This window comes from Callithrix jacchus, chromosome 18 (genome assembly GCF_049354715.1).
Source record: "Callithrix jacchus isolate 240 chromosome 18, calJac240_pri, whole genome shotgun sequence".
Taxonomy (NCBI): domain Eukaryota; kingdom Metazoa; phylum Chordata; class Mammalia; order Primates; family Cebidae; genus Callithrix; species Callithrix jacchus.
The window spans coordinates 17,712,227-17,728,174 of NC_133519.1; the positions used below are offsets into that span (position 1 = coordinate 17,712,227).

Consider the following 15,948-nt stretch of genomic DNA (forward strand, 5'->3'; position numbering starts at 1 on the left):
TACTTTCATTTACACATTCCTTATTTGTTTAGTATCCATTTAATGTCAGTGATATACAAAATATTCATTCTACATAGCTGTGTTCCTCTATCCTTGTACTGTCATTGTCATATAATTACATGTTTTACCTCGTGTATTCATTAACACATAATTTTTGCGTTAGGTAAGCTTATTTTAGGTGACCTAAGGGGCAAAGCTATTATAAATAAATAAAAACACTAATATTGTCGCTTATATTTATCTGGTCAATTAGCCTTACCTGTGCTCTTAATTTGTTCATGTAGATTTCATTGACTCTCTAGTGCCTTTGGTTCAGACTGAATGACTCCCTTTGTATTTGTAACACTGCAGATCTGCTATGTGTGAAGGATAGTTTTGCAGGACAACACATTCTTAGTTGCAAGATTTTTTTCTGAATACTTTGCACATGTCATTGCAGAGCCGGCTGGCATTCAGAGAATTCACTGCTGATCTCATTAGCGATCCCTTGAACATGCAGCGTGACGTTTTTATTTCCGCTTTGAAGATTCTCTGTTTGACTTTGGCTTCGGATATCTCATTTTGATAAGCCTATGTTTCATTATCTTTCAGATAACACTACGTGGAGGTCAGTGAACTCTTTGATTGTGTAATTTAGTGTTTCTCTTTAAAATGAATTTGAGAGCAATTTGAGGTGGGGATGTCTCACTCATATCCTTCTAAAGAAACAAGCATTTGGGAACCTTTTATAGAAAAAAGCACAGTTGTGAGTGCACTGGAATTCAGGTCAGAGGTAGCAAACCTTAGGAGAGCCCAGGAATGAAGACGGCTGTTTTGAATAGTTATTTCATGTGTAAGGACAGAAGAAAGCCACTGAACTCAGAAGGGGCATAGCCCAGACTTGCTCTCAGAGGGAGACTTCTGCACCAGACTGTAGGCTGACACCGGTGACCAGGGACAGCTGGGGCTGAGCTGTACACCCAGGGGAGCAGGTAAGTGTCGGGGAAGGGTGTGTGTGAGAACGGCAAGCTGGTTGTGCATGCAGGGAGGGTGCCTTTCTAATATGCTGTCAGAAACATCACAGAATGTGCTTTTATTTCTTTTGCGATTACGTATTGAGTGTGTACGATATTGTAGGGACTGAAAGGAGACGAAAGAGCTGAATGGCTTTCTCTAGAATGGTGGCCTGTCTCCCGAGTAGTAACTTGCTGACCCTGCCCCTGAAGTGAAAAAGAGGGTGAAGGGCTACTTGCTCAAGCTTGTTCTCTTTTCTTACCTCTTCCCCCTCTGTGGTTTCCTCTGCCGCTGAACAGGGCCCAGGCAGCCTGCCATGAGATCGTGCTCCAAGGACCGGCCGTTCTGCTGGACCCACGGGCTCCTGGTATTCATCAGCCTGCTCCTCAGTGAGTGACGGGGTCCGTGGGGATGGAGGCCAATTGGGTCATCTGGGCTAGCTGTGTCATGACCACTAAGTGAGCTGTTGAGGTTCAAATGTCTTTGGCAACAAAAAGAGAAAAACGCTCTGTTGTGGTTAAAAATGCAGCATATTTGGTTTGAGCCCTGAAGTGGAAAGAAAAGAAAGACTTTTTGGTGGTGAGGAGGCTGGGAAACCTGAGCCAGGGCTGTCTTGGCTGCATTGAGGGAAACTTAACCATTCATTGCCTGGGCTTAAGGCTGAGCTCCAGCCAAATCACAACGGAGAGGGCCCTTGAAGGTCTCAATGTTAAAATTGTGTTAGTAATTTGCGTTTGTGTTCACTTTAAAAGTTAAAAAGAAAGTATCTGTGGGTAAAATGTGTCTATAGCAGGCGCCTTTCACATCCCTGTGAGTTGCTTTTTCCTCCACTCGGAAATGCTGTTCAGACTCTCAAATGAAACCGTGTTTATCACAGCACCGTTTTAGGAAAACCCTGGAAAGAAACAGGAGGTGCCCATTAATTCAGGAGCATGTGAACAAGTGGCAGAGTCTCTGTACCATGGCGTATGATGGAGGCTTACAAAAACAAATGTTCTAGTTGTCCGGAATGTTCAACTTCCATGGAGTAAGGCGAATAGATTTCCATCAGCAAGATGCAGGAAACTAAACCCAATAGGATCTTCACTTTATAAAAGGAAAGGCAGCCACCAAAATTTAAGTGTTTATAACCTACGTGTTTCTAAGACTATGCTAAAAATGTGGAGGAAATCAGTAGTTTGTCAGCTAGGGGAGGGATAGGGGAGGGCGTAAAATTGTGGAAGAAAATATGAAAGGGGAAAAAGTACAGAACACAGAATGCTAAGCAAAAAAAAAAAAAAAAGAACCTGAGAAAAGGATTATCCTAATCTCGGCTGTCTGTCAGGCTGTAATCTAGGCTGTATTTAGGAATGCTCAAGCTCCGCACACAGTGAAGTGAATTTTTGTCTCTGGTCTCTGGATTACCCCTCTTTTCCCGTTGATCCTTGATTCAGGGAAAGGAATGCGTGGTGAAGCAATGCTAATGAAAATGGGGATGAGGAATTCGCCTTCATCATTCTCAAACTCTTGCCCCCTTCCTAAACATGTGTTTCAATGGGAAAATGTGGAAGGGAAATAGGGAGCCTGAGGGTGGCTCAGGTCACATCTAATTTCCCAGGGACACAGGCAGCAGCAGATGAGGGTGGTCTTCGACTTTTGGGGTCCCCCCGAACATTACAATACCAGGATTTACTAAGTGCCCAGCCCATGTTGCAAGCATGGATCTGGGGGAGAAAGAGTCTCTGCATTAGGGGCTCCAGACAGACAGGAGACAGTGGAGACGGCACCAGGAAGTGCAGTCTGGGCATCACATATGGACTGCTGGTTTGTGAGTGTGGGGATGGGGCTGTGTCAGACAAATGAGGAATATTTTATGTTGTTTACAGAGCTTGAAATTTTATACATTTTAATGAATATTTAGCTCCACATTATAAATGACCACCCACTACCTGGCTTGTTTTTCATTCTATAGTTCAGAGAGCTCCGGCTGCCTTCCTTCTTGCTCTCAGTGTATTTTCTTCTTCCTTCTGTGCTCACCATCACCTTCTGGGGCAGATCCTCCGGAAGCCTGAGGGCTGAGCCTCCTCTCTCCCTGGGTCCATTATCCAGGAAGTTGTCTGTTTAGGCTGGCTGTTTAACCATCTGCTAGCCAGCAGTCCGTGCTCTGCTCAGCCACTGAAAGTATCTGCTTCGTCTGCTCAGGAGAAGGCGTTTGTGGTTGAGACCCTGGCAGCTGCTCAGGTCCTGGTGGGCTCAGACAATAGTGCAGCTGAGCTCTGGGGAAAGCAGGTGAGGATGGAAGAGCACATGGACAGCGTCCAGCAGTGGGGAGAATCTGAGCTGGGAGAGGAAAGTGGGCTCCAGGTTTTCCTCTGCCCTGTGTTACCCAGGACAATTCTTTCCTCTAGAGACACCCCTCCTCTGTAAAAGCAGGGGTTAGGCAGATGATTTCTGACTCCCTTCCAGCTGCGTGGTTCTTTTACTGACTCCTGCGGCTTTGTTAAGGTTTCTGCGCTGTCTCTTCCATCCTGTCCTCTTCTATCTTGCGGCCTGACAGGCACTCATAGCTGGTAAGCCTGTTTTGGGCTCCTTCAGAGAGAAGACCACAGGCTTTCTCTGTGGCCACTTCCTGTGCCCTCAAGTGAGGAAAGAACTCACCGTCACGCCTCCTTCACTTGATCCCCTGCTTTCTCTGCCTCTGCTCCTGCGAGGGGTTTGGAAGACACTGTCTTCAGGCCACATGCTGAAGGACATTGTTTGAGTCTGTTCTCACACTGCTATAAAGAAGTACCACAGGCAGAGTAATTTATAAAGGAAAGAGGGGACAAACATCCAACTCCTATCAGTGAGACGGCGCCCTGTCCAGTCCTGCCTAGGACCATAGAAGAGAGGTAGCAAGTGTCAAGAGGCAGAGGTGCTGGCTCCCTTTACCTTCCACGGTGACTGTGAGTCACCTGATACCCCTGCCAGAAGCACATGTTGGCACCGCACTTCCTGTACAGCCTGCAGAACCCAGCACATTTTAAATAGCTTTTCTTTTTTTGGGGGGGGGACGGAGTTTTGCTCTTCTTACCCAGGCTGGAGTGCAATGGCGCAATCTCGGCTCACCGCAACCTCCGCCTCCTGGGTTCAGGCAATTCTCCTGCCTCAGCCTCCTGAGTAGCTGGGATTAGAGGCGCGCTCCACCATGCCCAGCCAATTTTTTGTATTTTTAGTAGAGAAGGGGTTTCACCATGTTGACCAAGATGGTCTCGATCTCTTGACCTCGTGATCCACCTGCCTTGGCTTCCCAAAGTGCTGGGATTACAGGAGTGAGCCACCATGCCGGCCTTAAATAGCCTTTTTTTATAAATTACCTGGCCTTAGGTATTTCTTTATAGCAATGCAAAAATGGACTGACAAACCCGTTAACCGGCTGATGTGGATCCTGAGGCCTGTGACCCTCGGGCTAAGGGGTGCTGAGCCTGGGTGGGCCTAGCCCCTTGAGGGAGCTGAAGGGAGGGGTGAGGCCTGGCCTAGAGGAGGGGCCCGGTGAACTGAGGTAGTGAATAACCACAAACAGAAATATTAGAAACACTCATACCTCAGGATTGGCAGGAGCTATTCTCTGCTTCCAGTGAGGGCCAGAGTTAGGTATGAGGACAGCAGGAGGGTGCAGGCTGGAAATAAGGAGAACTTTATTCATTAGGGAGAGCCCTGGGTGTCCTGCCACTCAGCAGCAAACCCAGATGGACCTGAGCTGCTGAAGAAAGGAGGTGGTTCTTTCTTCAAAGGACAAGGGTAACTGTGGCAGTTTCCCCAGTCCAGACTGGTCCCACCCCGGTTCCCAGAAAGAGAGAGATCTCTGAGTTCACTTGGGGCTGTGAGTGTTGAACCAGGAAGGGCTCAGGAGGAGGCAGAGCTGAGGTGGCTGTGCCCACTGGTCAGGGCTCTGTGGGAGACAGTGACTGAGGGAGAATGACCAGGGGACCCGGGGGCACTGCGCAGGGAAGTGCTCTCCTGGTGGCAGAAGCACAGTGCCAGCAAACAGTCCATCTGGTCTGTGGCAAGTGTCAAAGTCCCCCACACTTTCAGTCCCTTCCAGTGAGCAGGGTCTCCTGACTAGTTCTGTCTAGAAAATATGGGCAGAGATTACGTCACTTCCGAGCTGTGCAGTGAAAGCCCCACAGGAGCTTCTCTTGACTCCTCCCTTCCCTACCATGGGGGCTGAGGAGGCTGTGAGGAGGCTGTGGGTTCCATATGGGGCTCCTACAAGGTGTGGAGCCCCCACCCATGTGTCAGGGACCTCACTGTATCTTATGGAGCATGTAGTTTAATTAATATTCAAACTCCCTTTATTCTATGTCCCTCAATTTGGTTGTTTGTTGCCGCAGGATGACCTAATTCACTTCCCATCCTATCCGGTCCTATTCTATCGTAATTAGTTTCCTTCCTAGAAGGTAAGGCAAAGAGAGACAATCTTCATCTTTGCTTTAGTTATGTATTGTTGTGTGAGCTGTCACTCTAGAATTAGTGGGTTAACGCAACACGGGGTCTGGTCTCACAGTTTAAGGAGATCAGCATCCAGGTGTGGTTCAGCTGGGTCCTGTCATCCAGGTTGCAGAGACTAGAATGAAGGTGTTGGCTGAGGCTGCCCCCAGCTCCCTGCCATGTGGGCCTCTCCACAGAGCAGCTCACAGCGTGGTAGCTGACTTCATCAGCCTGAGCAGGAGAGAGTGACGGAGACAGAGGGTGTGAGCCAGACAGAAGGGACACTCCATCACCTTTGCTGCATTTGCAAGTAATCAGTGCCGCCCATACTCCAGGGGAGGGCATTCCACAGGGCTGTGCACACAGTGGGGAGGCGTCCTTGGGAGCCACGTTAGAAGCTGCCTCCTGCAGTTATGCACTTAGCATATGTCAGAAAATGTGCCAGGTGCTTTTGATCTAGGATCTCATTTGATCCTTACTGTCATTATGGGGCAGGTAAGAAAACTGAAGATCTAGATGATTTTTTTGCCAATCTCTGGGATCAAAAAGAAAAAAAAAAAGAAAAGTGAAGATCGGGGTGTTCAGGAACCTGCTCAAGATCACACTCCACTAGAACCAGAACTTGAGCCAGAATCGCTTCAAATTTCTTACACTTGGAAGCCCTCCCAGAATCGAGAAAGGATTTGGGATGGATTTCTAGGACTCTGAACCAAAGGTCTGTGTTTCTCTCATTTGTTCTTGATGAGAAGATACTGATGGTTTTTGTCTCCATGCCCTAGGTGTCTGCAGCTCTGCAGCCAACACTTCCGGAGCGCATGGCTCTGCTGTGAAGGATTCTGAAAACCACATTTATCTGAAGCGCATCCGAGGAGGTTCTGTCTTGTTTAATGTGACCGAGAAGCCCATGGCAGATGCAGGAGCCGAAATACAGGAGGTTTTATGGGGTTTGGGCACTCCGTCAAAGCACAGGCGGCTGCTGCAAGTCCGTAGAGGAGCCGACTCTCCCACCTGGGTTAACGTCCAGGACAAGTTCAAGCAGAGGGTCCATGTGCCCAGCCTGTGGTCTCTGAGGATTGAGAACCTGGCCCCTGAAGACACTGGGCCATACGTGGCCATGACCAGCTTAACTGATGGACAAATGCTTGGCCAGGTTTTCTACCTGACTGTCTATGGTGAGTGACACGCTCCCCCATCCTCTGGCTTCCCTGCCTTTTTTGTCTCTAGAGAGTCACTTAGGCCCCATGCAGGGTTGCATTCAAACACTAGCCTTCAGACTCGATTTTCTCCACCAAGAATAAGGCACATGAGGTCCCCAGAATAGACAGGAGAGCTGAGATTCAGACCAGAGAATGAAGTTCCCTCAGCGTTTTGGGAGAGGAAATGGAAATTCAGCTAAATAGCCATTTTCCCAGGAAGATTAATCATATGTAAGATGATTTGCATAGCAGTATTTTATTTCAGATGTAACAAATTTCCAAAAATTATTGACTGAAAGCAAGAAAAATTTATTATCTCACTGTGCTGTAGGCCAGAGGTCTGACAGTCTCTGTGAACTAAAATGAAGACGGGGCTGTGTTCTTTCTGGGGTCTCCAGGGAAGAGCCGGTTCTTTTGCCTTCTTCACCTGCTAGTGGCTGCCGGCATCCCACGGCTTATGGCCATCGTCCTGTATCTTCTAACAGAACACTGATGTTAGTGTCCTACTAGGAGTGTCGGGATAATCTCCCTATTTTAGGTCAGCTGATTAGCAAACTTAATTCTATCTGTGACCTTAATTCCCCTTGCCTCGCAGCCTCACCTATTCCCAGGTTACCAGGACTGGGTCCTAGACATTTTGGAGGCCACTGTTCTGCCTCCACAGTTGGGAATCCCTGTGAATGGAGTCCTCCCAGTCTGCTCTTCTCTCCCTCAGTCCCAGGCCAGCCTCAGTCACTCAAACCACCACAAATCCACATCTCACAGGCTTTGTAGGTGTAGGAGAAAGTTTATACCACAGCACATCTTAGGAAACTCATTTACCAGCTCATTCTTTCCCTAAAGTTCCTCTCTGCACAGGGAAATATTCTGCCATGGAGAGAGTGGCTTTTGCAATTCTCAGTCCCATGTGATTTCTCAGGCTGGCCTATGAGTCTGACTCTTCTGTCTGCACCACAGGTTCAGTGCACTCTCTAAGCACACTGAGTCATTGACCACAGGTTCAGTGCACTCTCTAAGCACACTCAGAGTCGTTGACCACAGATTCAGTGGCACTCTCTAGGCACACTGAGTCATTGACCACAGGTTCAGTGCACTCTCTAAGCACACTCAGAGTCGTTGTTTCCAGGCCCTATCACTGCATCTCTCACAGACGTGTGTACTTTTCTGATCAGGGACCTTTCTCTGTCCTTCCAGAGAGCTGGCCTAATGTCCTGCCCCATAAAGGCTGTGCAGTCCCAGGCATGGCCTCAGCTGGAGATGCGGGAGAACACTGGGCCAGCGCAAGCCCATCGTCCCCAGACCTCTTCCTCTTCCTGAAAAGACCTCGGTTTTCTGCAAATGCTGTGCTTTGGGAAGGGGGACTTTCTTCTTTATTTTCCTTAGGACAGTTTTAAGACCTATTGAATCTAGAGAACCAACATGGAGCTGAACTCTGTGGCTTCCCTCCTTGTGTCATTAGCTCTGTATTTATTTGGGCAAGCAGTGTTTTATCTGTAGAATACACACACTTGCATGCTGTGGCTGCAATGAGAAAATAATGAGGAATTGTGATGTACAATGTTCTCCATGCATGTGAGAGTCCCCTCTTTTGTCTCCTTCTGCCCCAGAGCCTGTGCCTCACCCTGAGATCCTGGCCATGTCACTGTCTATCACACCAGGCCTGTGTAACATCACTCTGGAGTGTAGGGTTCCAGGGGCCACCCAGGATCTGAATGTGACTTGGGAGAGCAAGGGCCTCTTCAGTGAGCTGGAACAGAGAGACACACCAGGATCAACCGCCAAGCTTTGGACCCTGGCTGTGAGCCTGCCCCTGAGCCAGCAGATCGGCGATGTCACCTGTGTGGTCAGCAACCAGGTGGATCAGAAAGCTGCGACCTTAGACCTTGGGAAAGTCTGTGCCCAAGGTGAGTGGTGAGTGTAGCCTGCAAGATAAGAGGGGCTGTCTGAGCTCAGGTAGCATCGGGGTCTGACAGTTCTGGGATCTCTCCCCACCATGAGCATCAGCACCACCTTCTACCTGCTCACACGGACAGCACTGTGGGAGTCACCTCCACCTGACTTTGCCTGGAATCCTCCCTCCCATCTATACCCTCCTTGCCATGCCCCACAGCCTCCTTCCAGGAGCTCTCCCACCCCATCCATATTCCGCTGAACAGCCAGAGTAGGCTTTGGGAAAAGAGGGTCAGGTTGGGTGGTTTCTGTGGTATATGTGGGATCTGGCCTCCAGATATTCCCCCATGGAATTCAGGGCTCAGATGCTCCTCTGCCCACATTTCTGGCCTCACGTATGCACTTCACAACAAACTGCTTGCTTATATTTCCCAAAATATGTCCTGCTTGTTGTAAGCTTCTCAGCTTCTGAACATGATGTTTTACTCCATCAGCCCTCCCACACCTTGTGGCCAAGACTTCCCTTTTAATTTTTTTCCAAGCATTCCTTTCGTCCATGGTCATTTTATAGGCATGAGACAGGTGCAGCTACACAGGATCCCTGACGTAGCAGCATTCTATAGTTGGTTAAAATACTGCCATTGCTGCCTGGAAGTTTTTAATCAAGGGAATTTGAATTTGCATTACACAGTGCCCTGAAAATGATGTATGTTTCTGCAGTCAGGCCCACCTCCTGAGGGAGCTGTCCATGGCAGCCCACACTGAGCAGTATGATGTGCTGCCCTGTAGACTGCAACACCTTGATGTTTTCCTTCGAATCCCTGTGCCAAGCACAGCTCCTGTAACACTTGCTCACAATCAGTGTTCACTGAATGAATGAATGACCTGATACCGTGTATACAGCCTAGTCCTCTCCAACTCTTCCTCCAGGTTCTGCTGGGATATCTGATGTGTCAACATGTCTTTAAATCACCCTGACTCTATTAAGCACTTAGTGTGACCACAAGGCCCTCTGGGCACCGACTCCTTCCTCCCTCTGACTCTCCTTGTCATGATTCCTCCCTGTCCTGCCCCTCTCATGCTGCAGTGGGGTGATGGCAAATCCCATAGATGGTGTCTTGATGCAGCCATTTCCCGACCTTGGTGCTCCTATTTCCTGGAATGCCCCATCCTTAATATCTGAAAATCTCATAGTCCCCCCTGAAGCCTCAGTTTAGCCAGCATCTCCTCTGGAGGCCTGCCCTGAAGACCTTGTACAAGGTGGAAACCTCTATTGCAGCTGCGATCCCTGTGTCTGGCAGTTGGTATTCTCTGTCTTCCCTCCTGTGTGCTGGGCTGCTGTGCACATTTTCTTGTGCATCTCAGCATCCCTGGCACTAAGCAGCAGCTCCTAACCAGTTGAATGAATGGACCTGCCATGCTCCTCCCTCTGCAGCTTCTGCACCAGCCTCCTTCCCACTTGTCCACCTGCTCTCCCCCCTTGTCTTTCCTTTGGCAGTCAGTGTCTCAGATGATCTCCTGTCTTAACATTTCCACTCTCCCCATGTGACTGGAACAGGTTTACACAAACAGGATGTGACTAGACTGCTGCCAGGCATCCTAGGGGCTGCTGTGGCTGTGCTGTTAGTCCTGGGAAGTGGGCTGTATGTTTTGAAGACATGTCAGAAGAAGAAGAAGATGGTGATGGAAATAAAAAGGAGTAAGTTGCATTTCTCCTGACATGCCCAGACACCTCCCTTCCCTCACTAAAACCTCAGCTTCTTTTTTTCTGAATATTATTCCCAGGGAGTGGACTCTGCTGAGGGAATGATGGGCGTGGTCTTGGACTTGGGGTTCATGGCAGTGGGGAGGGCTACAGGTTTGTAAGACACAGATTCGAGCTTTGATTTTGTCAGGTGGAGGATTGCAGAAGAACCATGGGGTTGATGATGGTGGCATCCCCTTTGAGACGCTCAGCCAGCAAGTGCAAGGTGAGGGCAAGGGCAAGGTGAGTGCCGGGACACTGGCCACCCTGGGAACTCCCATGTCTCTCTGCCCAGCCTTGGGCTTCCAATTTCAGGACCTGTCATTTCTGGTCCAACTGCCTATTTATCTATATCTGGATAATCAACAGTATTGACTAAGAAAATTTACATCTGGGTGGATGTAGTGCTGGGCACTTTAGAGGAATTCATAAGCAGTGCATGGCCGTGGGTACTGGCCCTGCAGGTCCCTGCAGATTCATTCCATCCTTCAGCTAATCCAGCAACTTCTGTGTTGTATTTCAGAGCATCGGTGAACAATATCTGGGAAAAAAGGAATCTCTCATTACTACCTGCAGTGAGGTCTGTTATCCAGACCAGACGATGGAGATCATTTGATTGCAGGAAGCAGGAGGATCTGGCACTCCCAGGACACCTGCACTCTGAGCCTAAGTCCTGCAGACCCCTGCCTTTCCCAGCTCTGGTTCCGTTCCAGCTTCCCATTGTGTGTGTTACTCTGACCTCATAGCTACATTTCCAGAGGGTACACATGGCCTGGTTGTACTCTGTGACACTTCCCCAAGCTTCCCTTACACTCGGGCAAGGACTATTCTCCGTCATTGAGATGGCTGCTGTCCCCTGTCCTTCATAAGCCTTCCCAAGAGGAGCCTGTCTGATTGAGCACGTAGCAAATTCCCACCACCTCTGCCTTGTCACTGGTGTGAGTACTTCTGAGGACACAAGCCCAGACATGGGGACTGTGCAGAAGTGCTGACTGTGCTGCAGAGGAGGGTGGTGGCACCTGGCTTTTGGATGCTGAGTTGGAGGACAGTGTGTGTGGAGAGAAACCAATAAAGGAAAAGGCCAAGGCAAATTTGTGTAGGGGTGTCTTGAGGGTATCGGGCAGTGTGTGTGCATGCATGTTGGGGGGATTGCCTAGTGCACATTATCCACCTGAACCAAAGCCACCTTTCTTATCACCTGTGCTATTCTGAACCTATTTTCAGCCTCAGCCTGTGGATTCAAACTCAACTTTTTGTGCAGTGGAAATAGAAATGTGTGTCATCTCAAAACCTCAACCTCGGTCTCAGGGAATGACATTAAGAGGCCACATTTGGGGGATGTCTTAGGAAAACAGCCTCAGCTCTTCTTGCCTTCTAAGTATGGCACACTTGGTTGTAAGAATAGATGCGTGGTATCGTTCCACAGCCCCTTGGTGAGGGCTACTTGGGCTCTGATGGGTGAAGCTATTGAGAAGATCTGACTCAGCCCTCTGGAGCTTCTTGTTCTTCTGACCCTCAATGCCCCACAGCCATGCTGGCCCCAAACTCTTGGTCAACCACTGCTTGGCTCACTTTCATCCCTCTGCCTGAAATGAAAGTTTCCTCTGAGTGTCCCTCGCCCTCACCCCTGCCTGTTGAAATCCTAGTGTGCTGCTCAAAGCTCTTCCGAGATGCTTGTTCTATGAGCTTTATGAGTCTTAAAAGTTTAAAAATGATGTCTCCCATATCTGACTTTTCTGAATACCTTGGACAGGATGTATGGTCCCTTCTACCATTTGCCTTGGGTTGGTCATGGGTCCTCCTATGGTACTAACCTGAGCTCTCTCAGGAGGGTGTGGGGCTGCGGGGGGAAAGGCTCAAGACAGGCACCTCTTGATGCCAATGTGAGGACACAATTGTTCCCTCTTCTGCCACGTGAGAACACAGTGCTCCTCCTTCTACCATGTGAGGACAAGGCATTCCCTTCTCTTCCACCATGTGAGAAGACCCTCTTCCCCACTTCCACCATGTGAGGACATGGTATTCCTCCTTCTACCATATGAGGACATAGTGTTACTGACTTAAATCATGTGAGGACACAGTATTGCCCATTCCACCATGTGAGGACACAGTGTTTCTGGCTTCCATCATGTAACGGCACTGTGTTCCCACCTTCCATCATGTAACGGCACTGTGTTCCCACCTTCCATCATGTAACGGCACTGTGTTCCCACCTTCCATCATGTAATAGCACTGTGTTCCCACCTTCCATGTTCCCACCTTCCATCATGTAACGGCACTGTGTTCCCACCTTCCATCATGTAATGGCACTGTGTTCCCACCTTCCATCATGTGAGGACTTGGTGTTCTCCCCTTTCACCATTGAGTGCATTGTGTTTCCCCCTCTGCCATGTGATGATGCCACAATAAGATGCCATCTGTGGAGCTGAAGCTGAGCTGAAGAGACATTGGATCAGGCTTACCAGATGCTGAATATGGTGGCGCCTTGATATTAGACATCTCAGCCTCCACAGTATGAGGAATAAATTTCTGTTATCTACACATCACCCAGTGATTTACACATCTCAGGTATTTTGTTATAGTAACGAAATAGACTAAGGCACCCTTGGAATTTTGGAATATAGAAGTATCCTCCTGTTGTCAATCTCCCAAAGATCCTGGCCTCCTGACTCATGAGCCTCAACTCAGGCTGAGCTCCTTGGTGCTGGAAAAACTAATGATTCAAAGAGAAATTGCCCCTTGAGTGGCAGTAGAGCCCTGCTTGGGCAGAAGACAGGGAATAAGGGACATTGCACTCAAATGTAGATGAGACATTCAGAGTGGTCTTTATCCAAATTTTCCCCATTCATGGTCGATGTCAGACCATGTCATCATCCACATCCTCAATTAACCTTCCGCTGATGAAAGTTTTCTTCATAAAGTCATTCAGTATGTGACATGGCAAAAGCCCCATAAAACTGCCCACCTCAACCATACCCCAGATTTCTATTGAAACTGCTTTCTGTAACCCAAATGCGTCAGGCAAGCAGTCCAAACCCATTCCATCTTGGCCCCTGTGACTCATAATAAGTAATTAAGGACTGTAATTTCCACCCTACTCAGACAATGCATAAACAAATGCTAATCTTGACTTTTGTGAACCACTTCAGTAACAATCAGAATGTCAAACGTCCCCTGGACCTTGGAATGTCCGGAGCCCCTCACCCTCATCTCCGCCCAGGAGGTGATTTACAGACTCCACTGGCCCTCAGAATATCTGAAGCACCTCATCCCCATCCTCACTCCTCACCCTCACCCCCGAGGTGGTTTTAGGGTATAAAAGGTCTTGACACCCTCCTTTCTGGGCCATGGGTTGGAGAGACCCGAGTCCTCCGTGGCTGCCGGAAATAAAGACTCTCCAATTTGGCATACTTTTGTCTTGGTGTTGACTTTTTATGCTCAGGCCAGTACAAGTAGGCCTTACAGGAGTCTCTCACTTAGAGCTTCTACAATTCCATGAGGCATAAACCACCATTGTACACATGGAGAGACTAAAATCCAGGGAAGTACTTCATGCAATTTCTCTTCAGTGTCAGTCATGATTTGCATCCAAATAAACCATAATTTTGCTCATCTTTTACTCCTTCTTATTCACTCCAGATGCCCAACGAGCCAGTATGTTCCATTGGGTTATCTGTCATGAAGTGTCTTGTATGGCATCTCCCTCTCATCATTTCATTTTTACTTTTCACCTTCACCTTCGTCATTTTTACCCTCCAGCAGCAATGTGGGAGGACATCTCCACATCCTCCCCAAGTCTTGCTATTGTTCCTTTCTTTGACTATTGCCTTCTGAGTGTGTGTGAGGTGGTAACTCATTGTGCTGATGATTTTCATTTCCCAAATGACTCATGTTGCTGAACAAGATGAGGGTTCAATCAATATAACCACAGAAAAATTAGATTTTTACTGGACAAGATTCTTAGGAAAACAGTTAAAAGGAAAAAGCAAACAAAACAAAAATGTAAATGTTTGGCACCTTCATGACGGCAGCTCACTCCTCTAACTGTTGAGAGATAGAGTGTGTGTCCAATCCCCCCACTCTCACTGAAAATAGAGGCTATTCATGTGGTTGGATTACAGCATATACTTTCCAGCTGCTGCAGTTTACTTGCGGGTTCTAAGAAAAACATATGGATTTGGCCATTTCTCTCTTATTCTCATAGCTCTGTATCCTGTCTCCCATACATGCAGGTCCTGAACTCCAGGTTTGTTCTTCAGAAGCAGGGCCTCATAGACATTAAGTATATTGAATTGAATACGTTAGGATAGAACAAAAGAAGGGCTAATTTTAAATTAAATGAAAGTAAACACCCAGTTTCTTATTTATGTTAGTCACATGCTAAATATACAATTGGCTGGTGGTTACCTTCTTGGGAAGCACAAATACAGAACATTTCTATCATTATTGAAAATGCTATTGAACGGTTCTGTGTTAGGTTATGTTACTGGGTGAATTTTTTTCTTTTCTTTTTTTGCATTAAAAACATTTTGTTCTCTTTAGTTTGTGGTAGAAAACACTCAATCTGAGTTGGAAAAATCTGGAGCTGTTTTGTTAGCTCGGCATTTAAGAGCTGCTTGATCACGTTTTTTGCCCACTTTTCAATAGGGTCCTTTGTTTGTTTGTTGGTTTGTAAATTTGTTTAAGTTCCTTATAGAAGCTGGATGTTAGACCTTTGTCAGATGCACCGTTTGCAAAATTTTCCTTCTATTCTGTAGGTTGTTTATTTATTCCGTTAGTAGTTTCTTTTGCTGTGCAGAAGCCCTTTAGTATAATTAGATCCCATTTGCCAATTTTTGTTTTGTTTCTGTGCGACCCCCTTGTAGACCCCTGCCCGGTACCCGACCCCAAATAACAGCTCGAGAGTTGGAAGCCGAGTTCAGGTTTATTGGGACCAGCGGGCAGGCCAGGAAAGGAAGGAGATCGGGGCTGGCTGCGACTGCACAGCTGGGGTAGGAAGGTTTTATAGGGGGGGTGGACGGGGCGTGGACACAGGGCTGGCGGAGTGTCGTAGGAGTTTAGGATAGGCTGTCCGTCTCTGGGCAGACTGCTGAGGTGGCTCAGAGGGTTGTGTGTCGGTTCAGGATAGGCTGAGGCTTGGCGGGCTTTCCTGCTGCGATGATTGGCTGCTTGTCGTTGCTGGGCAGAACAGAGCAGGCTTGGCGGGCTTTTCTCAGGGCAGCAGGAAGCCTGGGGGGAGGGTGGGGGCAAGAAACCTGGGGGAAAGATGGCGGGACTTTCTACCAAACATTCCCGACTCCTTAAAAAGGAAAAAGGGCGGCGGAATCGATCTGGCTACTTCCTGCTGACAAGGGTTGACGGGGGGGTTCTGAAGAGGTCTCTTTTCTTAAGGAGCCTGGATGTTCAGGGAGAGGTCTGTTCCTTGCACTCGTTCAGGGTGGGGTTGGAGCAGCATCTGGTGGATGGTGACTCGAGTCAGTTCTTGAAAGCGCCGCTGTATGAACTGTAGAAAGCAAGGAGCAATAAGTAAGATTAGGCAAATGGCTACTAGGGGCCCAAGCAATGGGGACAAGAGGGTATACATAGAGGAAGACCACCACGCTGTGGCTTCAGCCGAGAACTTCTGACTCTGCAGGCTAGTTTTGAGTTTCTGGAGGCTCTCGATTCGGGTTTCTA

The 15,948-nt window shown here is 48.2% G+C and overlaps 1 protein-coding gene across 3 annotated transcripts; it reads left to right on the top strand.

Annotated features, from left to right (window-relative positions):
* Positions 1 to 675: 675 nt before the first annotated feature.
* On the top strand, positions 676 to 11,363 carry LOC100894263 (SLAM family member 8-like). 3 transcript variants are annotated; one of them, XM_078355321.1, is made up of 7 exons: positions 676 to 971; positions 1,293 to 1,382; positions 6,222 to 6,614; positions 8,246 to 8,542; positions 10,087 to 10,227; positions 10,424 to 10,515; positions 10,796 to 11,363. In XM_078355321.1, the coding sequence occupies exons 2-7, from the start codon at positions 1,310 to 1,312 to the stop codon at positions 10,886 to 10,888; spliced, it is 1,089 nt and encodes a 362-aa protein (XP_078211447.1). In that variant the 5' UTR covers positions 676 to 971; positions 1,293 to 1,309; the 3' UTR covers positions 10,889 to 11,363. The 3 variants fall into 3 exon arrangements, with proteins under 3 accessions (XP_078211447.1, XP_008982893.2, XP_035146245.1); XM_008984645.5 differs by having other exon boundaries at positions 10,424 to 10,498; XM_035290354.3 differs by lacking the exon at positions 10,424 to 10,515 and having other exon boundaries at positions 10,796 to 10,939.
* Positions 11,364 to 15,948: the final 4,585 nt, after the last annotated feature.

Coding starts and splice junctions, on each gene's coding strand:
- LOC100894263 (XM_078355321.1), top strand. CDS start 1,310: ATGAGATCGTGCTCCAAGGACCGGCCGTTCTGCTGGACCCACGGGCTC. Junction 1,383..6,221: donor ATTCATCAGCCTGCTCCTCA/GTGAGTGACGGG, acceptor TCCATGCCCTAG/GTGTCTGCAGCTCTGCAGCC. Junction 6,615..8,245: donor TTTCTACCTGACTGTCTATG/GTGAGTGACACG, acceptor CTTCTGCCCCAG/AGCCTGTGCCTCACCCTGAG.